At 39.3% G+C, this 25,228-nt stretch overlaps 1 protein-coding gene across 2 annotated transcripts in view; it reads right to left on the reverse strand.

The window, feature by feature from the left end:
• The window catches only part of LOC131701476 (regulating synaptic membrane exocytosis protein 3-like), a 33,645-nt gene that overhangs the window by 7,833 nt on the left and 584 nt on the right, over positions 1–25,228 (reverse strand). Inside the window, exons 1-2 of one of the 2 annotated variants that reach the window (XM_058999353.1) lie at positions 14,986–15,162; positions 4,436–4,693 (exon numbers count right to left, since the gene is read on the reverse strand). In XM_058999353.1, the coding sequence (XP_058855336.1) occupies positions 4,436–4,673 (238 nt within the window). In that variant the 5' untranslated portion in view covers positions 4,674–4,693; positions 14,986–15,162. Of the gene's footprint in view, positions 1–4,435; positions 4,694–14,985; positions 15,163–25,228 lie in introns of those variants that run through there. The other variant, XM_058999354.1, reaches the window with a different exon arrangement.

The following is a 25,228-nucleotide window of genomic DNA, read 5'->3' on the forward strand; positions in this document are numbered from 1 at the left end:
TGTAGGCATCAGTGCCACTCACAGAAATTCAACTGCACACCAGGGTGCAAAACACTGTGATCCAAAAGTTTTTTTCTTTAGTTTTTGCAGGCTGTGCTTTTACATTTTGGTGTCTGGGGCTGGTTTGCTAAAAGGGGCCGATCACTCCTACATCATGTCTGCTCCGTCTCTTCTGTGTTGCCGCCTTCCTGTTCTTTCTTTCTATTTTATATTTTGTTCCTGGGTTGCTATGGAAACGTCTCTGCCAGCCGCTATGAGCCCCCCCCCCCCCCCCCCAACTGCTTCAGTGCGTGCGCCAGTCCCTGGCAGCCAGGGAAACAGAACAACATGCTGCTGCCTTCTCCCTTCTCTCTGAACAAAAGGTCAAAGAAATATGCTGATGCCCATTATCAGAATCATTTCAATAAAACTGTATTAATTTATGTCTGCACATCGGAGAACAGCAGGAATGGAACAGCAAAGGATTGGTCTGATTGCTTTTTTTCTGGTGTGTTTGCTAGCTGTGACATTACAGACAGGTTTTATCAGAGTGTGCTCGGATAAATGATCACCCGTTGAATTCTTTCCCAGTTCAAACCAGTTCCTGTAAACATGCCTTCACGACTCATGCCACACTTATTCAGAGTGACCCACAATCCAAATAAATTCAACCAGGACAGACACTTGCTTGAACATACCCACTAATTTATACCCTGGGTCTTTCTGTATCGTATGCATTTATGTACAGTGGCTAGTGATTTTAAAACCTTGCTTGTCACCCCTGTACGAAATGTCCTTTATAAAATAAAAGCATTCTCAGCTAAGGCAGCAGGGCTAACCACTCATACATCAAAGGGGTTTCAAGGCTGGCTAGCAGCAGGAACAGCAGAGAGAGGAGGACGATTGCAGTTCGGTGCTTCACACACACTTTTATTAATGATTTAAACAAAGACAAAACTCCCAGCTCGCACAGTGCCACGAAGAACACCCTGCTGCTCCCAGTCCTTTCCCTAAAGCATCCAACTCAGAATCAGGCTCCTCTTACAAACCATGTGGCCAGGGCTGATTGACAACCATCCAATCAATCAATTGTCAACACCTGGCCACATTCTGCCCTTGGATTTGGCAGGGATGGGATTTTAACCCCATACCTGCCAAACTTATCCAAAATAAACAGACTTTACTTACAACAGAAAAGTCACATACAATACTTACAAGTGAAGGGCCTTAGCCCTGCTTCATAGGCTCACGATCAGTTTATTCAAGTAAAAAGGAATCAGATATAATGCTGTTTCAGATTTTAAAAAAACATACATAGAAGCCCTTATTGCATTTACATTTTTAATGGAGATGATGAGAAGTTTATACAATTTTTTTTTTTTAAAGGCGCTTTCTTTTAATTGGCTAGAGCGGTGATGGCAAGATTCTATCAAGCATAGTAACTGTAACTAAGGACATCTGAGCTCCCTGCAGAGATACAGATTACCTCAGCCTGACCTGTCCCTGTCTAATTTGGAAAGAGATGCACTAAAAATCTCACTGCCTTAAGAAAAAGGGGAGGCTGAAGGAATGTAACAAGTGATAAAAACTATATTTTTTTTTATTTAATGCTGTCAGTTTCCAGTCCTTATTTTTCTAATTTCCAGTCTAAAAGAAGAGGTCTTTGATCTTGAAAGACAGAGTGTTCTAAAAAAGGAAAGGTGTTTCTTTAGTATAAGCTGTTATTATTAGACTCCTGATCTTGTCGCTACATTTTTTCAAAGGACCAACAGAGCATTTTTATTTTCTACGTGTCTTTTAATTATTTTACCGTTTCCTTATTGTTTCAGTTTTTGACTTGAGATACAGGTTTTAAAATAGTTTTTACATGTTTAATAACAAAAATGGCCTCAAAGGCTCCATGTTTATTATATCAACTCCATAAAATGTCATTACATTTACTATTTTTTTTTTTTTACTCATTTTGTTAATGAATATAACCAGCAGTGCAAGTACTTGAAAAGTCAAACTTTGTAAACTTTTTTTTTTTTTTAAATGACAAGAGTTCTAAAATCCTAGCTGGTCAGTGATACTGCAGCCCAGAGGGTTTAGTTATTCTGACACAACTTCATCTCCAATTTAAGCAATTTTAAGGCAACTCAGGATATACTTGTGCTGATGGCTTCATGCTGTGAAAACTGCTCAGAATACAGGAAAGTGTGCTTTATTCGTCATTCCTTTCAAATATCTCAGTCCAAGCCCCTCACATGCTGTACTGGGTGAGGTATACTGTTAAAAAGAGCTTTACAATATATCAGCAATCATAGGAACAGAAACTGATGCATGGAGGGGACTCACACAATGGAGCCACTGCTAACTGTGACTCGTGAGGATGATTGCAGAGCAGTTAGAGAAAATTGCAATGCGGTGCGAGATAGAATGTGCCCCTGGTAAAGGACGACACTCCCCCCTAAAGAGGATAAATATAACCTGCGACTCAACAGGAGAGACTTCTGTTTCGGGGCTGATGAGGAGGCTGTCTGGCAGGGAGCCGCGGACAGGACATTAGATTGACCTCCACACTTATCAGGCCTCTGCGAGGGAATCATGTCACATTACTGCCTTTGGGATCACGTGGAAGTCATTGCTCGCTGGTTCTTTGTGGGAGCTCGATATACTTCCACTACAGTGTTGCTGGGGAAGGTCTCAAAACAACAGCAATCTGCCACCTGGATGACTTCTGTGGCCACAGAGCAAGATGAGGGGATCCTGGCTGGGCTGAAGGAATTAAAAAATGCTGGACATGGACATAACACCCTCCAGGTGGCAGGCTCCTCTCTGAGGTAGCCATGGAGTGATCTCCAAATCAACTGTGTATTGCACAGATCGAGATTTTCCTGAATTTCCTAATTGAGGGGGTTGCGTGGTCATTCAAGAAACCTCTGAAACTAGGCACTGTCACATTAAGCACAGGTGAGGTTAAGCTAATTGTATCAGGAGCCAGGCAGCCTGCCCTTGTCTCCCTCTTCATTTGTTGCTCATATAGTTGTTTTTTTCCCCAAAGAGAGCAGCCAGTTTTATCCGTGATTCATTTTTCTAAGAACTGCCAGTGCTTTCAAAAGGTCTATTATATGTAGTAAAGTGATCTTAGAATACATTACATACAAAACAGAGATGAGTTTCCAGCTGCAATTCTGAGGATGCCACTCTGGGATTAATGGAATATTAACAAAACAACACCCTCATGCATATAACACACCATTCATAACACACACTCTTGAACGAGCCAGAGCCTTTCTGAAAGTGGGGGGCCAAGGTCCGGGGGTGAGGGGGTAGCAACGGTTTTCAGGGATAAATTAAAATATTATTTTGAGAATGCACTTCAATTTCGAACAAACATCTCACAAAGTAAAACTATAGAAACAAATAACCATAGCATATTTGTAGACATATTCTTCTTGTAAACAAAAAACTAAAAAGACTGCAACCTTTACCAGAACTTACACTTATTGGCACTGTAGTTCTAAACAACATTGAGGGGGTGATGTTTTCTCCAGATAAGAGCGATCAACCAAACTGAGTCTTTTCCCAATACCCAATAATAAAAAGCAGCATTGACAGTTTGTTTTACGAAACTATTCTTTACTGATTGTTGTGAATGAAAACATCAATAGTCTAAAACAGTCTCATAAAAAAAAGATCTTGAAAAAACATTCTTTAAATAGATGAACAGAGCCCTGTATTGCTTACTACAGGATTATGACATTGCAGGGTATAAATTACTAAAGTTGATGAACCTGCACTGTGGTGTGCCATGGTACAAGCACATCAAAGCATATTAAATTATAGTTCATTACTGTTATAATTTCCGTATGGAAAGGAAAATTCAACAACAACAAAATGATTTATTCAGAAAAACAAAAGGTTTTATGGTCATAAATGCAGAACCTCTGTCTATAAATAGCACAGACAGAGTTGCATAGGGTGATAATGCTGCCTTGTAAGGCAGCTGGTTTGCTGTGTTTTATAACCCGTTGTTTCTTTAAGACTTCACAGCACTGTCGCTGTCCATGGTCCTGAATGCATTTCCATTGAGTCTGCTAGCAGTTAACTCTTCATAGGGTTTCTATTGGGTTACTATTTGCTATGTTACTCAGTCCTTGCAGTGTTTTATTAGAAAATGAATCGTTTTTATAATGCACTGCTTGATATGCTCAATGGACTCATGTTACTGCTGCTCGTTTTTAAATCATATTTGGTTCATCATACAGTGAGGCAGAGTGTATTCAAACGCTTACAGTAACACTGCTAATAATTTATAATGCAAATATATACAGCATCTTGTCATTATAGTATGATGAAGACCAAGAAGAAGAAGTTGTTATCATTGTGCTAACCAGCCCTTTTTATTTCACCCCCTCTTCTGCAGGTAAACCATGTGATTCCCAGCTGCAGCTCTGTACACAACGATCCTTACCGGCCTGGTTGAGCTGCAGCGTGCTCTTGCTCCACTGGGACAGCCCCACGATGGCCACCATCTTGGCGCCCAGGCTGGAGCGCCTCTTCTTATTGGTGGAGATACCGGCCGCGTCGGGCGGGCTCCCGTTGCTCTTCTCCATGTTGTACATCTCCCCGCTGATACTGGAGCTGCGCATCACATTGCGTGCCTCCGCTGCGGAGAGCACCGCGCTGCTCCTCATCTCCCCGTTAAACATCTGGGACTGCGAAGAGGGACCTGCCAGGACAGAGAAGCAGCATAGGGTTAAAGGCGGAGGATTTCACTAACTAACTAACTTTCTTTCTTTATATTCTTTCTTTCATTCTATTCTTTTTGGCATTAAATAATTGTGCACGGTTATCATAGTTTTATTATTCAGTACTTTTTAGAAGTCACTATGAGGCTCCAAGCTTTCTGTCATAGACTCCTACAGGCCTTTCGGATTGCAGTTGATTATAATCCAATAAACTGCTGCTTGTATACAAATTCTACAAAGTTGTGTACAGCACAAGATGACCCTCCGTATGTAAATGCACTGGTTTGTTTTACAGCAGCACGTTTCTTCAGGCAATCGATTTTTGCCACGGAAGGACCCAAGCAAGCTTCATGAAATCATTAAATTAGCTTTCCAGGCTTTACGATCTTCCCAGGAACCTCATTTCAGAGCTGTGTCATTCTGTCCAACACACCAAGCTTGAAGAAGGTGAGAAGTCTCTTCATTGCGGGCCATGCCAGTGATTGAAGCTGAAAGGACAATGTTGTTTTATTTCCCTGTCTCCGGGGCACAGACATGGAGACGGTGGGCCGAGAGAGATCAAAAGCACTCATTTCAAACTTTATTAAATTGCTGTCTGAAACCAAGTGCCAGGGTATTCTTCTTCTCTTTCTCTAGTTTAATAATATTAAGATTAAGCAGCGGCTGGCACCTTCAAGGGTGCATGACATACGCCATTGCTCATGGTTAGATGTGAACGGAAGGAGTTTGGAGCTACATTGCAAACCACACACAATTGTACAGTTAATTGTAAGACATACTTTTAACAGATGCATTCATACATACACACACATGATTGTGCATATATATGTATACAGTGGCAAATTATTCAGACATGTTTTAATATCAAAATGTACAGCGTATAGTTACACTAACATATCATCTGCAAAAATGTTATTATCTAGCCTTACTGAACTACGAGACCCATTCACTTTATAGTTTTCTGTAATGTTTTGATAAGGACTGTTTTTTAAATATTTTTTTTTGTGATAAACCAGGTTTGCAGTTCATTTAACCTTTTTTTTTTTTTTAGCTTTTTCAAGTTTATACTGAATGCTCAGTTTTTGAAGATTATTCTTAAAAACTGTCCTTAAAGTTTAATGATGAGAGCCCTAGATATCTCAAAACTTTTTACATCAAATCTGGGTCATTCAATGTTAGCTGAATATTTTACAGGTCATTTATTTAGATTTAGATTGCGTCACGTATTAATCATTATTATTGTAATATTATTCCTTAGATATTACAAAATATCAATCTCTCTAATGTGGATTAAAAGAATCTTGAAATATCTGAATTCATAATTATCCTTGGATGTTTAGAAGCGATGCATCTCTTAGATCTGATGCTTTATAGAAGGTTTCTTTCTGCATATGATTATCTACTCCCTCCAAGATCTCTTAGGATTGGAGGGCTCTTGTAAGTTGTTAAGATTGTGCAGCTTGTCAAACTGTGTATTGTTCAGTACACTGAACAGCTAGCTGCCACATAGCTAACAGCAATGCAAGCTTACAGTAAGCACAGAGCAAATAGTGACATATATGAACCCATACACATTGTTAACCTATTGCAGTACCATGGGGAAAGGTCAGTACCAGCGTACTGCCACACCAGCACCATGATGCACCAGGCAGCTTCCAAAATGAAAAGCGTTCGTTAGCACTGCAGTTCCTAAATAGCTCTAATTGATATATTAATAATGAATCTACCCAGATCGCATTGCAGTAAATTTCCAGTATATGCCGCTAATATTAAAGCTGTTTCTGATCTCAAATTAATTACTGTTCTCTCCCTTAGCAACTCTTTTAACAGAGAGCAGGACCTGGGGGGAAACCGATTAGAAAGGGGTCTGATTTCAATCCAGCACTAGCAGTCCAGTCAAGGCAGCATATTATTAAAATGAGCTGGGACTGAGCAGTGAGCCTGGCTCTCGTCCAGCCCTAGCATGGATCAGAAGCATTTAAAGTGAATTACACTTGCTAAGGGGTATAATGTATAGAGAGAGACTTGGTACAGGTATAAAGTATCAGAGTTATCATCCATGCTGTATGGAGGCCACAGCTGTATTGAGCTGTATTGAGGCCACATTGGTGATGACATGAATAGAAAATGAGACTAATACCGGGTTGAAAACCATGCTGCCCCTGATACAGCATTCCATGTATATTTGTTTCAATCTAGAATCTTTCCAAAGCACTAAAGTCTATCAGAATTTGTTCTAATGTACTTTTAATTTTCTAAAAAAAAGTTCCAATGACCTTGGCGGTTAATTCTGGAGTTAATTGTTTTTCACTTGCAGGCGTGATTCACTTTAATGAAGTTACTACATGAAGAACAGAAAATAAACCAATTTAAAGGTTGTTTCGTCTCCTCTTTCTCCTTCTTACAACACCCTTGAGAAAAAAAACTAACACAGACAAAACCCAATCATCTGTTCCCACTCCCATTCCTGGAGGGAACTGGATTTGCGAATCCGCAATGCCCAAATAAAATGAACACAACAGAAGAGCTTATTCATGCTGAAATGATCTAAGATTTGAAAACAGTTTGAAATACATTTTGCACAGAGCCTTACGTTGTTACACAACACTGTCAGTATTGCTCAGGTCTGAGGTGAGCTTTTGCCTGTATGCACAACATCAAGAAGTTCCAAAGCAATACAATGGAAACAGCTTGGAGTTCAAAATGAGACAGGTGTCAGTGGCAGACAAATAGCAGGGCTGAGCTACGATCCTTTTTATAGAAGCAGGTATTAAGACTTTGCTAGTGCACACGCGTCCGTTACTGAGCCAACGTGAAACCGCGTGACTCACCTGTCACACAGTTTCAGAGGAGCAAAGGAACAAAGCAATGAAAAGTGACACAGTCATAATGAGACGCAGAGGGATTCAACAGAAACACAAGCAGTATTGACCTGCCTGATAAAATTAGCAAATAAAACACTGATCAATAAACGTGACAACCTGACCCAACACACAGCTTACAAAATAGCCGGGTGTACTCATCCAAGTCTTATACAAGATCTCTTAGCATTGCCAGTGCGGGGAAGCAGAGAGATTGGTGTTGTTGTGGATCATTACACGCTCCATATATCCCTCGGGAGGAACGACACTAAATCAAATACCCCCGAGGGCATGGCTTACTCTGTGCTTATCTTACACTTCCTCTGAATGACTGTACAGCATGTCCTTAACAGAAGTACACAGTGTGCTTCTCGCATGTTACGCATGTAATTCAATGAAGGGCATCAGCATTTAATTAAACGATTTAATTACGTAGCACGTGACACCCCCTCGCAGCATGTCTTAATGGACAGTCATCTACAGGAAGAGAAAGAGACCACAGATTCTGATCCTGATCCTTTTCAGCTTTAAATGACTGTCACAAACAAAATTATTATGAATCACAAAGAACCTGCATGAAATACATTCTTCTAATGAGGTAATTAGATACGTAACCATGTAATAACACGATAATAACTGGGTTACCAATGGTTCCTCCTCTTCCATCTCACTTATGGAATAGCTATGCAATGTCATGAAAATGGCCTGTACCACTGCATGTCTATATAATTACATCAAGCAACATGTGTGCATGTAATAACACAGTAGTTGCAATGTAATAACATGGGCTGCTGGTGATGCATAGTTATTACAATGTTATTACCTGGTTATTCATGCCATGTAGTCTAAAGTGCAAAGGAAAATGATTTTAAAGCCTTGTACGCCTTATGAGCTACCATCCTTAGTAGAGTTGCTACATCGCAGTACCAATAGTCCCACTAGCCTCTAGTAAGGTTAGGAGCTTGTATAGTATACAACTCCAGGTTGTTTTTCTTTTAAAGGTGGTGGAGGGGAGGGGCGCACAATAAATAGAACAGGTTCTCTAAATGCTTGCGTCCCAGCACTCCTGGTACTTCAGTGTGTCTGGAGAAGGTCAGTGGCAGCTTTCTACTGTCTGTCCTTAGGGGGGTCTCAGCATGGCACGCCTTTGAAGACACATCAAAAGAGCTAACCTTCACACTTCACACCCCACACCCGTGGGGATTTAGAAAGATTGGCTCCGACAGGCAGGCAAACAGACTGCTAAAAAGAGACAGAACTAAAAGGCTAAAAGGTTTAAAACTTCAACCGTCAACCAAGTGTTAAACATTAGAAACGTTGTCTACAATACTCAATGGCAGCCTTGGCTGTTACAGTTAACGTTTAGAACGGTCGCTGATGTTCTTTTTCTTTTGGGGGGGGGGGGGGGGGGGGGGGGTGCAAGGGTGTGTCCATCACTCCAAAAAAAAGATTTCCTTGAAGCTGAGACGGTATGGAGAAGAACAGGCAAAATAACTAAAAGCTCTGGTCTTTTAAGTTGCAGAAAGCTAGGGCTCCATCTTGGTAGACCACGAAAAAAATACACAAAAAAGAAGGCTTTTTATAATTTCATTATTTGGTAACGCTTTTTAAGTCTGTAATTCAAATGTAATTACGTATAACATATGATTTTGTATTGAATATAAATTAAGTAAACATGATTCATATTTAAACCTACCACTAACATTAATTAGTCATGATGAATGAACATTAATTAAAAATGATGCTTAATTCACATGAATATATTGGGAAATATTTTAGTTCATACTGTACATAGTTATATTTGAATTAGTGACAGTATTATTCTAATAGGATTTGATGCTCTGGGTTAAAGAAGGAAACCGAACAATGGTTACCGTTTCAAACAAGCTTCCGAGCAGGGCGGTATAGAATTAGATATTTGCATTGCATCTTATTCATATTAGCAGTGATAGAATTACTCAGTCCCAGAAAATGCTTTTCGGGTAAAATTACTCAAGCAAAAGTACAGAACTAAAAGCACGGCTGAAAATGCAAATATTTTGACTTTCTAGTATTTTAAATTGCTGTTACCGTGTCCCTGAATTACTACTGTTAGCATTTTTGACAGATAATGAGTTCTAATATTTTCCATTATTCACCTGAAAGCGGAGATGAAGAACACCATTAATAAAACACAAATATGCTGAGCAAATGGCTCATCACAACATGACAATTATGGCCAAAATGATGCTACGGGGATTAAAAACAATTATGCATAACATGTTATCATTTACCAGTAATAAGCACATATTAAAAGAGTTGCTTTTTAGAAAATCAGTTAAAAGTGATTATCTCTGCAAATGCATGTGGTTTATAAAGTGGGAAATGGTGTATTTAATTAAATGATTACTTCCTACATCCTGCCCCCTGGGAAGACCATGAAAATGAGATAAATATCCCCTCCTGAAATAATGCACAAAAAAACTGACAGTCTGAGACAAGCACGTTAAACATGTAAACACATTGCGATTGATTATTTGTGAACAGCCTTAACAGCTTAATAAATCGTCATCTACAGTAAAACAATGTCGTGCAAGGATGGAGAATGTGGGGGATGTGCAGATAGCCATGAACATGTCAGCCTCAACCAAGCCCTGTTGTGGAAGGGGGCATCCATGCATCTTCACTAATAGTAGCTCTGGCAGTGATGACTTCCAGACTTCCAGAACCCAGCTGAGGGCAGGAAGCTCTGTGCCATCAATCCAGTCGTGTCCGTCCTCCAGTCTTGCAGGAACGGCAGTCTATTCCAGCAGTGCTTTAATACCCCAGTCATTGAGAAGCACACAGCACAGAAATCACGCGAGGCATCGGAAAACGAGCGCGAATGAAGAAGGGGATCGCTTTAGACACCAACGAAACAGTGATCAAATGAAGCTTTCCTTTTGCTATGGTTGCTGCAGACAGTTCTGCCTTTGTGAATTTAACATCCCCGCTCAAAAACCTTCACCGTTGTCAAGCAAGCGGTTTAACCACTGTGCAAAGAGTGTCACAGCAATCTGGTGGTTAATACAGTATATAGTGTATTGCCTTGACATATACAGTATATACAGTCTCCCTACTAATCACTCTGTATGGTTATATACATGCACTATATCTGCAGAACCAAACTGTGTCACAATTATGAAGCACACACGTAAGACAACATTCTGAAAAAAAACAATCAATCAATAAATACAACAAGCACATGACGAGAAAGCCTTGTCAAGGCACACAAAATACATTTGTAATTATTTCTACCAGCAATTTTACACATTCATTCTGAACTCTTCTTTCTTTCTTTCTTTCTTTCTTTCTTTCTTTCTTTCCCTCTTTTGCCAGCAAAAGCTTTTTTTTAACACCACTGATGATTAAAGGCCTGCTTGTTCAAATGCTAAATTGCTAAAAATAAACCTCCCACACTGGCAGGGAAACAGCAATTCTGGGTAATCACTGTGGAAGAGGTTAAATGAAGCCCCTTTCTAAATATGTACAGTTCAACAGCACACTGCTGTTTGGAACTGGGTTGCCAGAGGCCTGATAGATTGAACAAGGAGAGGTGCTGACTCCTGCCATGTTCCATATCGCTGATAAATACGAGTGCTCGCCTGCTGCCTGTGCCAGCAAACAAAGCAGTCAACTAATCAAGCGAGGGTCTGCATAACAACGACACTGTTTAAAACCCCAAGAAATCAGGGCTATCCAGTCCGGGTGGTGGAGAGCCATTAACAGCACGGGTCTCAGATAAACTATTCCATTTTAAAATGTGTGTTTCAGTTTGATGTGCATAGAATCGCACTTTCTAAAGTCTATGAGACCTGTAATTTGTGTGCACTGGAAAGCACTGCAGATATAAAATGTATAAGACAGACCATTGCTCAACAGATACAAGGCTGGACTAAAGGCTACATCATTAAGCTAGATCCCTGTCAGGCATTTTACATACAGACACAACTACTCTAAGTGACTCACATATGGTCTGTTAAACATCTTGGTTTTCAATGCAATTATCTAAAGTGTTCTTTGAAATCCTTCCAGAAACTGTTACTTTCCAAATGAACACAGTCCAGTGTTTGATTTTTTTGATGCAGACCACAATGTTGCTAGTTCGCTTCCATATTTTTCTGAACTGATTTTGCTTTCACAAGAGTAACTTCTATCCTCCATACAGGTTTGTACTGTGATTTATTTACACAAAGCTCTGTTGTGCATCAATATCTTTACATATTCAAAGGAAGTGTGCAATCAGTCCAGGGCCCTGCAAACTGGCATACAACTGTCTCTATTCCGAGATTTCTAAATCAATCAAAACAATACAGAAGTCAACTACATTATATTTTCTAAAATCGACCTTTATTATGTTCAATAAAAAACAGCTGCCTTTAATGCGCTTAGACAATGTCAATTATTTCCGCCAGTGACCCAACCTCAGGTTTTACCCTTTAGGGGGTCACATTTAAAGATCAGGCTGATTAAGCTGCGGGGGGGGGGGGGGGGGGGGGGGGGTTGAATGAGACTTAAATAAGAAACAATCATTCACCTTGAGAAGTTCACACTGCTTGCGGTCATTCAGCAGCCACGTCCAATTGATTACACTGAAACGTAACCATTATTACCAACACAGAATCCGCGATCACTTCCAATAACACTGTGTTTATAAAACTGGCAATTACCAACATGGGGAGTATTATTGCAGTGATATGTCAATTAGGATACATGGGGTTTATTGGGTTTAAATGCCACAAAGCTGTAATGTAACAGCATCAACTGAATGCCTGAATTAGAAAAGTGGGCTCTATCAAATACCTGCCCTGTCGGTTTTTAATTGAGTTGCACTTAGACAGGAGGAAATGTTAAATCTCATTGAACAGAATGCCTCGTGTACTGTAAGCCACTCTATATTAAACTTTCATGAATCTTTCTTGTGTTCAGCTCACAGGCCTTGCGTTTAAGTTTCTGCCCTTTCACAAACATGCGCATGCTGTTCATAACTTACGAAGGACACATCTTTATTTATTTATTATTTAAATACCAATGCCACTTAAAAATCACGTTTTTCCAATCCTGTTTTTAAACTATATATATTTACCTTCCTATTGATGCAATCAGAACCACACACTGATGTAGTCATGGGCAGGATTTAAAGGGGTGGGAGTATATATATATATTTTATTTGTTCATTCCTTAACCAGGAATAAACCCATTGAGACCAAGGCCTTGTTTACAAGGGTGTCCAGGCAAGATGACCAGTGGTAGGCAGCAGTAATTATACACATAAAAAAAAAAAACACTAAAAACATGATTATACAAAAACATTTACGCTTCGACCTACTCATTTAAATTCATGTTTCTTCTACATGTAGCTGATGCATCTGGGTTATTCATCTGATCCATATCCCTTATACTCTGGTCTAGGCTAGACCATGCCATAGGGGCACTGTATCTAAATGCTGATCAACCAACACAGGACCTTCTCCTAGGCACTTGGTAATTAAGTGTAAGACTAGATTATAAACTGTACTTAGGTATATTAACCTGTGAAGTTGAGCTAAGATAAGATGGGTTGAGTCGCTACGGCTAAATCTACCATTGAAGGAAATAAACTAACAGTGTGCAGAAGGCATAAAGAAATGGAAGAATGCAGAAAACTGTTACCACAGGATAAATAATCATAATAAAAACGACAGTGGGACACTGTTAAGAATAAGACAGAGCATGGGGAATGTGCAGAAAAACATCTCTATCGAGATCATGTCACATTAAATAAACATGTGCTTCTGGTAAGTATTAACTTATCTCTCTCGGGTATCACAGCCATTTCCAAACAAGGTAATGCAGCACAACGGTGGTTGGGGTAAGATTAGGGTTAGGGGTTGTGCGGTTAGCAATTTTTCAATAGCTATCTACTTAGATGATTAAGCAGTTGTGCATCCCTTTAAAACTTGCAGATAGGGCTAAATAAGGAGTTCCCGGCTCAGTATGGGTTCTGCTTACAGGGCTGTCTGTGTCAGCTACTTGTGGCAGTAAAACTTGTGCATTTCAAAACAAAGAAATCTGCAGGGGTTTTTTTTTGTTTTTTTTTTATAATAGTTAAATTATGCACAAGCATAATTCAGTTTGTCATGAAATAAAATGGTGGGCAGTTTAAAAAAAATACAATTTAAATTAAAAACAGCCCACAATCTGCTGAAAATATTTACCCACGGAGAAAAATAAAAAGAAACAGAAAGTGGTTTGTTAATTTTATATGTACTCCAGACATAATCTGGAGTACACTGTTATCTGCTATTATACTATTATAATAGCACTAATTATATTCTTTTTAATGTCAAATATCTGTAAACGTGGTAAAAACATGTACAACATAGGATACGTGTATTAATAATGTATCACCTATTTACAAAAATATCTAAATATATGAATAAAATGTGTTAAATAATCTAAACAGACATATTGACATGTGCAGTAAAGGCGGCAGGCTGTATTATTTGCATTTATATTTGTTTATCAGATGGAATTAGGATAAATTTGTACTGATATATTATATATATATATATATATATATATATATATATATATATATATATATATATATATATACATATATATATACACATATACATATATATATACATATATATATATATATATATATATATACATATATATATATATATATATATATGTGTGTGTGAAAAAGAAAATACAACACTTGCTACGTCTCCAAATGTGCCAAAACATTCTCTCTCTCTCTCTCTCTCTCTCTCTCTCTCTCTCTCTCTCTCTCTCTATATATATATATATATATATATATATATATATATATATATATGCGATGAGATTCTGTAAAATTGGGCACATTGTCATTGTATTTACAAAGCCAAGCAAATAAATAAATAAATAAATAAATAAATAAATAAAATGACTACAAAGCATTTGTGCTTATTGCGGTGCAGTATTAGAAAAGCCGGGTGCTTTTCACTCCTGCACAGAGTATATCCAACCTATTGCTAGCATCTGCTTAAAAACTGCATAACGCAACAGTTGCGCAAAATGCTACAGCTCATGACAACAGGTTTTAATTATAACATCATAACGTGTACTTATTTCCAATTCGTTCTGCAGTCATGTCAAAAACGCAATTTTAGCCCCGCACACAGCAACCGCGTTCTAGCAGGAATACCAATGAACCATTCCTGCTGCAGAATATCAATGTGCATACGGCACTACAACACAAAAAAACAAAAAACGTGCAACGGTGAAAAAATAACACCATCCAACAGACATTGCAATGGTTTTGTTTTTGCTAATAAATATAATAATACATGCACTTATTTTATTTTATTACTAGCACATGAAAAAACATTTAATTTTTTTTTTTTAAAACTAAGACTTACCGGTAGCAAATGTAGTTATCGCAAAGGGGAGAATGTGGTTACAATGTTATATTTGTTATCTTTACGGAAAATACCATCTTTTTTTAATCAGAGAGGGTGCAAAAGAAAAAGAGCCTGGTTAAATCCAAGAGCGAGTTTCCTTGTGGATGGGAGAGATAGGGAGTGCGACTGTGTTAATCTGGCAAAGCCTACCTCCGTGCGAAATCATCTCCATGGTTACCCACCTGACCCACTTATCATTACAGAAGACCGATACGAGGCGCAAGAAGTTATAAAGAAATCGGAAAAGAACCAAACCGCGCACCCGAAAAGGGGACGCAACTTTAATAATAATAATAATAATAATAATAATAATAATAATAATAATACCATTTGTTTACAGGACATTTTGAAATAAGACAGTTGTGTTTTTTTTTTAAATTTCAGGATATGTTTTTATTTAAAGAACAAAAACGATATACAATAAAACATTTCATGTTTTAAAACATACCCAATTTGTGTGTACATATGTTTACATATAACCATATAAAAAAAGTCTTGTTGTACACCATATATGTTTATAGCAATTTAACTGTGTATACATGTTTCTTCACCTATGTAAACAGATTTGAAATTAAATGTGTCGCTAGAAAATAAGCAACTAAGCGAGACATGAAGTCTGTCTGGCTGTGATAGAGGGCTGGTATAGGGGCTCAGTTGGAAGGTGCTTCTATATGCGAGACTGCATATGTGTGTGTGTATTGCAGTTTTAGGATACACAGGTAAATTAAGTGCCTGTGCATGTAATTACACTGTAGCTACTCTTTACTAATATTTATTACATGCAAGAGCACACAATTCTGTTATTTTGAGGCTCAAACTCCATACATTCACAGCATGTATTTTTCCCCAGTCATGGTGGTGGAAGTACATTCAATAATGCAACTGAAGTGGAAGAACAGCAAAACCTGGATTGTGATTCCAGTTTTTAAATCAATTGTGCATAATTTATATATTCGGTTCCTCACTGTATTATTGTGTTTTAATTAGATAACAGCACAGCTCTATACTAATTGAATTGAGGATTTGAATCTGTGAACGTTAAAAAATTGGAATGTATATATATATATACTCAAATACATTACAATTTTTTTTAATCAGAGAGGCTGCAAAAGACCCTGAAGTAGTTAATTATATATTTTAACCTGTTAAACACAGAGTGGATTGGCCCTCCTGGAACGTGAAAGAACACCCCATGGTTTAGATCATTAAAACAGACGCCACAGTATGTGTCTTTGAAATATAATTTTAATATATCATAAGCGACAGGCATTAATTGACACCACCTCCTGGAGCACATCTCTTTCCCATGAGTCTGAATCCTCTGTGTTGCGTTCTCTAGCTGCCTCTGTGACTCCAGTCTGTGTGTGCATTGTTCGTTCCTGTCTCTGGGAGGATTCGCTAATTCTTTGGGTTTTTTTTTTTTGGTTTTGGATTTTCTGCCTCTAGGATCCCAGCTCTGCTACGCTCAACGCTGAAAGAACCACCACGGTGTTAATCAGGATTATGCTGTATTGAAACCTCTGTTTAAATTCAACTCAGCCTGTGCTGTGCAGTTAGAAGCCAGTAATTAGCCCGCCACATTGTTGAGGCCATAAACGAAAGAGAAACTGATGGGTTTTAGGACATTAATCAAAGCGCACAATCCAGTCATGGGTTAATTACCTCAAGGAGGAAAACAAGATCAAGATAATTAGCACACACACACACACACACACTAAAGGTCCTCGTTGTCATGGATTTCATCAGGTTAAATAAATATCTTTCTATCTGTCGATCGAGAGAGAGAGAGAGAGAGAGAGAGAGAGAAAGAGTTTGTTCCAAAAATGGTCTACAGGAGGTTAGGAGAAGGGTTAAGGCAGTTATAGTGTTCACAATTTAGTGTGTCAGGCAGACAAATACCATTGGTGAATAAGGACCCCCAAAAAACACCCTTTATAGTAAGAGTGCTAGGTATGGTGGGTACAAATCAGGAGAGCGGGTAGCTGTGCAGAAGCAGAGCTACTCTTTCTGCCTCTTTATTTCAATGTGCGAATCCATGCAAATTAAATTATGTACATTTGCATTCGCCTTGCAAAAGGACGGGGGGTCACCATGTTACAGAGAAATTCAATGAATTAATGTCTCTCAGCTGTTAGAAGAAAAGAAAAACAGTTTTGTGTGGGTGGAAAATATCATTTAATATGTTCATGCGCTGTAATTGTTTTACAACTGTAGGGCGAGGGGGATAGTTTGGAGTGCAGGCTCTCAACACCTTGGCAAGAACATATGCAGCATATTTTGAAAGGAGAGAATCATGTGAATGTTACAAACTCACAAACAAAAAAACCCTTGGGAGGGCTTAATTATGGCTATGGTGCAGCAAAAGCAAGGAAGGCACCAGTGAGACTATTGCCTACTTGAGCTCTACAGAAGCAGTCATAACGGTTTAGAAATAGCAGTAAAACCAATCATTTCTATTGAACTCACTTAACATGATGGATACGTCCTGACTGTGCAAATAAAGCCATGCAGCTTTTTGTTCTATACAATAAGTTAGCTCCCCAATCGCTGTCACAATGCAATAATCCTTTGCTCCAGTTTTTAAGGTTTACAAGATATGTCACGGTCAAAATCAATACCCATCAGATTTGCAGTCGCACTTTCTAATACCAGCGCCTCCAGCAAAACTGTTCTGATTTTAATTGTTTATCGATCACTGTTCCATCTGTGCTCTCCATCGCCGTCCTTAAAGATATCGAATCACTCACTAAAGGCAATATATCATAATAGCCCAGATTTAGAACCTATTTCGAAGACTCGTGTCTGTCGGGGAAAACGTTTACTGTTGGTTTTCGATGTAGTTGACTTTGCTGCCGCTCATAATTGAGTCATGCTCTTGCTGGAGTGAGGCTGCAGTCACCACACTCCTGATTGGTGCAGACAACAAGACTGCAAGGTGTGACGTTTTCACACATTCGAGAGTTCAGAAGCTTGGAATGTGTATTACTGTCCTCTTACCTTTCCACAGTGTCTGTAGTCCTTCTGAGTTGTACATTTTGCAGTTAGGCAAATGCCATATATTATTATTATTATTATTTATTTCTTAGCAGACGCCCTTATCCAGGGCGACTTACAATCGTAGGCAAAAACATTTCAAGCGTTACAATACAAGTGATACAATAAGACATATATGCATTTAACAGGTCAGCCAAATGTGATCTGCCACTTTCGATTTTACACACTGCAATGCTTTAGATGAGGCTGGCACTAAGGACACTGGTGGATCGAGCCTGCATTACATACAGCATGTCTATGACCGGTAACTAGACCTGAAGAGCTCCCCAATGAATCCAGAACAATTGTGAAATGAATGTAGAATTGTTGGCCCCGGAGGTGTCCAGCCCCTAGTTTGGGAACTCCACTGTACTGTGCTGTTACCTCCTGTTCCTTCAGGCAGCAGCAGTGTCAAGCATATTTAGCTCACTGGGCAGCAGTGTGGAGTAGTGGTTAGGGCTCTGGACTCCTGACCAGAGGGTTGTGGGTTCAATCCCTGGCAGGGGACACTGCTGCTGTACCCTTGAGCAAGGTACTTTACCTAGATTGCTCCAGTAAAAACCCAACTGTATAAATGGGTAATTGTATGTAAAAAAAAAAATAATGTGATATCTTGTAACAATTGTAAGTCGCCCTGGATAAGGGTGTCTGCTAAGAAATAAATAAATAATCACAGAGTAATGTAGTGCAGATACCAATGCAGTGTAAAATGTATATAGAAATTGCAGTTAATGTAGCTGCACAGGAAATGTGGGTAGGCAGCATTCCCAGAGCTGAAAATATAACCACCAAGGGTCATATTCACGAGTCATTTACCATCTGCTAAGATGTTTTGTAGAACAAACTGCTGCTAATGCTAGCAAGAAACAGCCATGGTGTGTGTACAAGACCTTAGAGTCACTGAAGCGCCCAAGTTATTTATTTCAAGGTTTGTTTGTTTTTTTAAACTTTGTCTTCTTTTCAGAACTGGTGTTAATGTTTCGTGATGTTGGCTTTCCAAGAAAAGAGAGTTGAAAACATTGTAATAAAATAAAAATGAAAAGGGCACAGGAACACACAGAGAGACACGATTTCAACAGTTCATTTAATTAAATGGGATAAACAAGTAATCTGTCTGGGGTCCCCTGGCTTCCTCATGCACAGCAACTGGACACAAATTAATAATCTCATTAACAGCACACTCCAGTTAGTTAAGGTTTAAATGCACACCTCTAAAGTTGTTAACACTGATTCCTGGAGAAGATAATAAATAAAGAAAGAACAGGAGAATGAAAAGGAGCTCATTGCCCTGACCTTGAGGTGTCAAAATCTGAGAGTCTTAGAATGTCAAGGTAGACCAGGCATGCACTCCTCTATGAGACTCAACATAATACTCCTCTGATTAAAAACGTTGTGACATTTTCATATATTCATATATTCCCGGCAGAAGCATATTCCTAGATGTTCTGATATAAAGTCTAAAACACGCTGGCTAAAAATACCTTTAAAAAAAAAAAAAAAGGGCAAATAATTGGTTTTGACTTTATTAACGAGAACCGAATTTTTGTTATGCATAGATTAAAGCTGGATAGAATTAGCACGTTAAAAATAGCAGGTTTATTGAAATGCATTCCTGATATACAGTAATTACAATGTTCACACTGATAGACCCACTATAAACACACAGAGCTACATTCTTACAAACATCTTTCTTGCTTGTTTCATTTTTATTTCAGAACCTAATCTGTATGTTTCTGCCTGTGTCAGTCCACATTCACACCTGCTTCTTTATATAATGTATTTTCCACAGTTGGGTACAGATAAATCATGAACGAGACATTCAAATTAGTTATGGCATGCTTCCCTGAATTTGCATTGAAGTCAGCACTTTGATCTGACATTCAATAGGATCCTAACCAGAGTTTGTGAAGAAGGTGGATGTTGCGTGTACCAGTGACCACCCACTCCCCAAAATAGTATCTTAACATAATTGCAGCTAACAATAATTCGATACATTATTTTGCCCTTCCATTATCTACAAAGGCACAGTTTAAAAAAAAAAAAATCCTGTTATAGCACACATGTATTTTCATTTTAAAACAGGTATTTAGTGCTACACTTGGTTATTGAAAACTCTCAGTTTGCTTGCCTTGGCTTCACTTCCTTGATCACTTCACCCCAGCAGTGTCTTCTGGGTCAAAGCATGTGACTGGCTGTAAAGCATATTGATCAATAAGGGGCACAAAGATCAGCATCTGCTCTGCAGAGGAAGATGTCTGACTTCTTGCCATGAGCGACGTTCAGATTGCAGTGTCTCTGCTCTGCTGGATACACTGCAGTTGACTGATCAGGTCATGGAAATGCTGAGAGCCATCTCCAGTCTGTCGCCAGGTTCTTTTTTTTTAAGTTAACTCAAACCGACACAGACAACCCGATATATGAAACGAACCAGCTAACCTGTGCAGTAAAACAAAAACAAAAATCTAACTGTAAACTCAGAAGATCAAACTATGTGTGTGCCTTGGGGCAGGAAGGGCCAACAGGGGTAAAACATTCTGGGATCAGGAAGCAGTGACAAATGGGCAAACACCACCATGGCCTCCAAGCAAGCAAGCAAGCTCAAAGCAAGCATAACCACAGTCAATCTGTGTGGGTGGTATTTCCAGGGCTCAGGTATTAATGGGAGAGGATGTGTATACCAGTGTTTTTCATATTATAAGAAGGAGCTCAGGAGGTGGGTGGTGTTGACAGTATCTTTCAAAGAGCCGGAGAACACTTGAAGAGATTTCAATAGGCCAAGATATTCACTGCAGCCTGCCACCTAAAGACCCACTTTTGAAGTGCAAGGTTCTGCCCCGAATGTGTTCTGCCATAGATAAGCACAATGGCTCCAGCTTCGGCACTGATCAAAACAATGCTTAAATTAACCTTCTGCTGCATTTAATTTTTGTCTTGCAAAGTTGCTGTCAGCCGATACCTACCCGAGCCCTTAAAGTAAGTTCGTAGTTTCATATATCATTTAATTTGCATTTTTTACATTTCCTGAGTGGTTCTGGGTTCTGTTGCCCCAAAATTGAGTCTCCAAATCTGCCATTCCCTGTATTTTATATAACCTCCTTTATAACACCTGCATGTGTTATGATATTTGAAGCTCCTTGAGGTGGTCCAATTTCAAATGGGATTAACTGTACCTGAAATGTTAAATCATTACTGGCTTTCAGAGAGAGCTCAAAGAACAGATAGCTGTGATCAGTAAATATGCACCAGCAGTAGCACATCGGTTTTATAATGTATAAGTGGTATTATATCATATTTCTTGCATGTAATTAAAACTCATTATCTTTCTTTGAAATGTTCTGAGCCGTTTAGAACGGCAACCACCAGGTGCAATGGCTCTGTAATTACAGACCCATTTAAAATTCAAATAACGTTCAGCACAATTTAATATCAAACTGTCTGCACCGGGAATGACAAGAACTGTGAATCACTTACTCCAGGGCCAGCACCACCTTGTCACCAAACGCATCCAACTGCAGCGAAACAATTACAGACCTCTATACCATCCTGTACTAGCCATAGATACACCAAGTCAGCTGTACACAACTCACCCTCCTGTGGTAAAGGTTACAGCGCTGGCAGCCGTGCGAACGTCCGTCAATACATCTGTACGCACGTCACAATTTACAGAGGTTTCCATATATATGGAAAACTGCTTAGCCAGTTGTCTTGAAGCTGGATATTAATATCATTTAGTTGAAGTTACTGAGAGTATCAGATTCCGGGCATATAGGGGGGTGTATGACTGTGTTTATCCAGCCGTCTTACATTGTTGCATATCTCTGAATAATCGCTAATGGAATTGTTATACGACGTGGTCATTCTTTTTCTATACTATTTTGCACATGCTGTTGATATAGGTTACGCTCATCATCTTTTTCAGCATAGTGAAAGCTCACACTTTGAATTTACAGCCGTGGTGGGAGGTGTACGTTACTGACATATTTATTTTTGTAAGCAGAACCAGCACCTATTCACAAATCTAAGGATATGTTCTGTATGTTATATTCAGGCTGTGTGTTGTTATATGCACAGCACACATGTGTTACGGGCAATGCTTTTTTGCCTTGTTGTCAAAGAGATCACTAATCATCTCTCGAGAGTTCCTAAACCACAAGCACAGCTCTAACAGATTGAGGCTGCTGACGCGAGCAGGGTACTGTCACAGAATCACAGAAACCTTCAGCACTGGATCCAAACAATGCACTCTAATGTTCCGGCCAGGCAGCTACAGTATACTGCAAAACCTTATGAAATAATAAGGATTTACAGTACTGTAATTCCATTAATATAAAACACACTTTTACTAATATCTGGAAAATGTATCTGCGTTATATACAGGTTTGATGTCAGTAGATCTGGACAATAGTATTCTATACAGTATACTGTGGCGATTTTGATAGGGTAGCATCGGTCTGCATTATAAAAGAGGTCTGTGTTATACAAGAGGTGTAACCTAGTGTTGCTCAGTCCTACACATTACAAGTTATATTCCAGGAGAAGCTAGGTCCCACGTGGAGAAGCAGCAAGACCTTCCACCTTGCATTCTCCACTGCTCGTGACTCCATGCGAGAGAACTTGATGTTCAGCACTGAGTACAGGACACAACAAACACTCGGCTCATCCACTGCTTTCACTATCTCCGCAAAGCTGTCTCACGTTGGAAAGGCTCGTTTTGTAATAACCCCTATTTCCAAGAACACACAGAGCACGTGGAGTCTCGAGCCAACTCACTTGGGAGGGGGTACTGGCATCCATGCTGCAGGCAGTGGCAGGGTTACAATAGAAAAGAAACTATGAGGGAACATTCTGTATGGAGCTCTCTGCACCCTGCTAATAGGACAATAGAGGAAAAAAATAAAGGTTGAAGAGAGGAATTAAAATCAGTAGCCGCTATTGACGACAGGTTCTATACCGTATCATTTTAAAAATAAAATAAAAATGACTCTATTCACAGAAGGAAATTCTCTTTTTATTCCGCGCTTGCAGTACAACTTGTACAGATTGTAACCTCGCTACCCTTGTGTTTATATCCAGTTTCCTCAGCCCTCATCTCAATGCAATATGTTCTGCCCTCACAGCGGGAGAAAGCAGGCATTTCATTTTCCACTACGGCTGAGTCTGCAGTGAATATTTAATATATGGATCAGTCGAGAAAATAAGTGAGGCAAGGTTTTATAGTAAATATGACTTTATATATTTTGTTTAAATATAACTGATACAGCAGAAGTAAATAAATAAATGACATAAATAAATAACAGAAAATTTATTTGAAGTTCATACCATGTAGTTAGCAAAGTTTTTCTCTGTCTCCGGCTGGTTCGCCGACTGCTGCATAATCCAGTTTACATTTTGTAGTATGTTTTGTCATTAATTTTCTGTTAACTCACAGAATCGGTGTTCAGCCATTTCCCAGTTAATTCAATGCAAGCAAGAAAGGTCACACTCACAATACTGCGATAGACAGGCATAACAATGAAAACTCAATGGATTAGCAGCGAAAGGTTACCACACTGCAGCGTGTGCTAATTCTATGAAAGCATCCTGGCGAGTGTCTGTCTGTCTGTCTGTCTGTCTGGGCTCAGGTTTAATTGGTATGTTCTGTTTGATAACACACACAGCCAGGCAGCACAGTAATTACAGTCTGCAGGCTCATGTGATTCCAATAATGGGGGCCTGTCAGGGTCCTGCCAAATTTGTCACACAATCCTGCAGAGCGCAGTGGGGTCAATTGCACTCCCAGTCTTTGCAAGATTCATTTTTTGCTCCGTGGCTGAAAGGAAAGAGATCTTGTTGTTTAACAGAAAGGATAACTCAGTAGGCATTAAATACAGACGCACCAATTTCGATCAATTATGAAAGCGCTGCCGGTACACTACGGAACAGCAAAGAGAACTGTGAAGCACTAACTGAACAAGTCTTCTTCGTGTTTAGTTTTCTGTTTCAGTCATCACATCCTGGTGTTTTAAAAGGTTTCACCCACCCCTATGGCTTGAAGAGCTCCCAGAATCAGGCTTTGAATGAGGCAGTGTCACTACAAAAGTATTAACATGATTGTAGGACTGCAGCTTCCAGCTATACAGAACAACAGGGCAAACTGTAGCATTGCCATTATGATGATGATTATTCTTATAAACTACATCCACTGTATGGAAATAAGACTCCCATTGCATAGCAGTTTGACACATTCCTGGTTTTACTATGATTTTAAAAAGACTATACACTATGGCTAATCAAGCTCCTAGTAAAACCTGGAATGGGTGAAACTGCTGTGCAATAAGAATCTTATTTCCATCGCTGCACTCATACAGCTGTTATACAAAGCAGATGCCTATATACTGATGAGCTAATGTTTAAATAATAAACAGCACACTTTGCAAAGGCATGTCAAACAGGAGACAGTTTACTACAGTCTAGCTGTCCGTGATGTCAGTCTGAGACATTGTAGGTTCCAAGCGAGAATGCCAGGTCAACAACCTACAAAACAAACCAGGCGATATGACCTTAGGCGAGCCATATAAGCAGGCTATACCCTACCTAAGTGTGTAATTCCATGATTAAGGAAGGTTGCCTGCGGCTTAGGATGGTGTGTACTGACTTTGTGACATTATCCGGTTTAACAGGAGAATAATACTATCGCATTAGAAAGCATGTAGGTTGCCTCCGCCCGCCGTAGTTTTATTTTCCTCTTCATTACCCTGTAAGCAGACAGGCTGTTTCGCAACGTGATTGATTGCTGGTTGTCATTGGATCGCTTGTAACTATAGGCATGCCCCCCTCCCGCTCGCCTGAAGAAACAACGTTAACAGCCAGCGGCGACTGTAACACTTTTAAGTGGACCCGTGAGGTCATGGTAATGATATGAAAAAAACACGCTATAGCCCAAGAGACACCAGTGTTGTTACACAGTGACTCATTATGTTCCTTCTCTAACACAGTCGGTGCGCACACACACACACACACACACACCGTCCCTCACTGACACGAGCGCACCTGTCTAGACGTTATGCATTAAGCTAATGCTAGAATTGAGACGTTATGCTCATGCAATGTATGCTGTCTTCTGTTTCCCCTTTCTGTTGCTGGTCCTATACTCTGTGCTAACCCGCAATACTTCAGTATACAGCCGTCT

Source organism: Acipenser ruthenus, chromosome 25 (genome assembly GCF_902713425.1).
Source record: "Acipenser ruthenus chromosome 25, fAciRut3.2 maternal haplotype, whole genome shotgun sequence".
NCBI lineage: Eukaryota > Metazoa > Chordata > Actinopteri > Acipenseriformes > Acipenseridae > Acipenser > Acipenser ruthenus.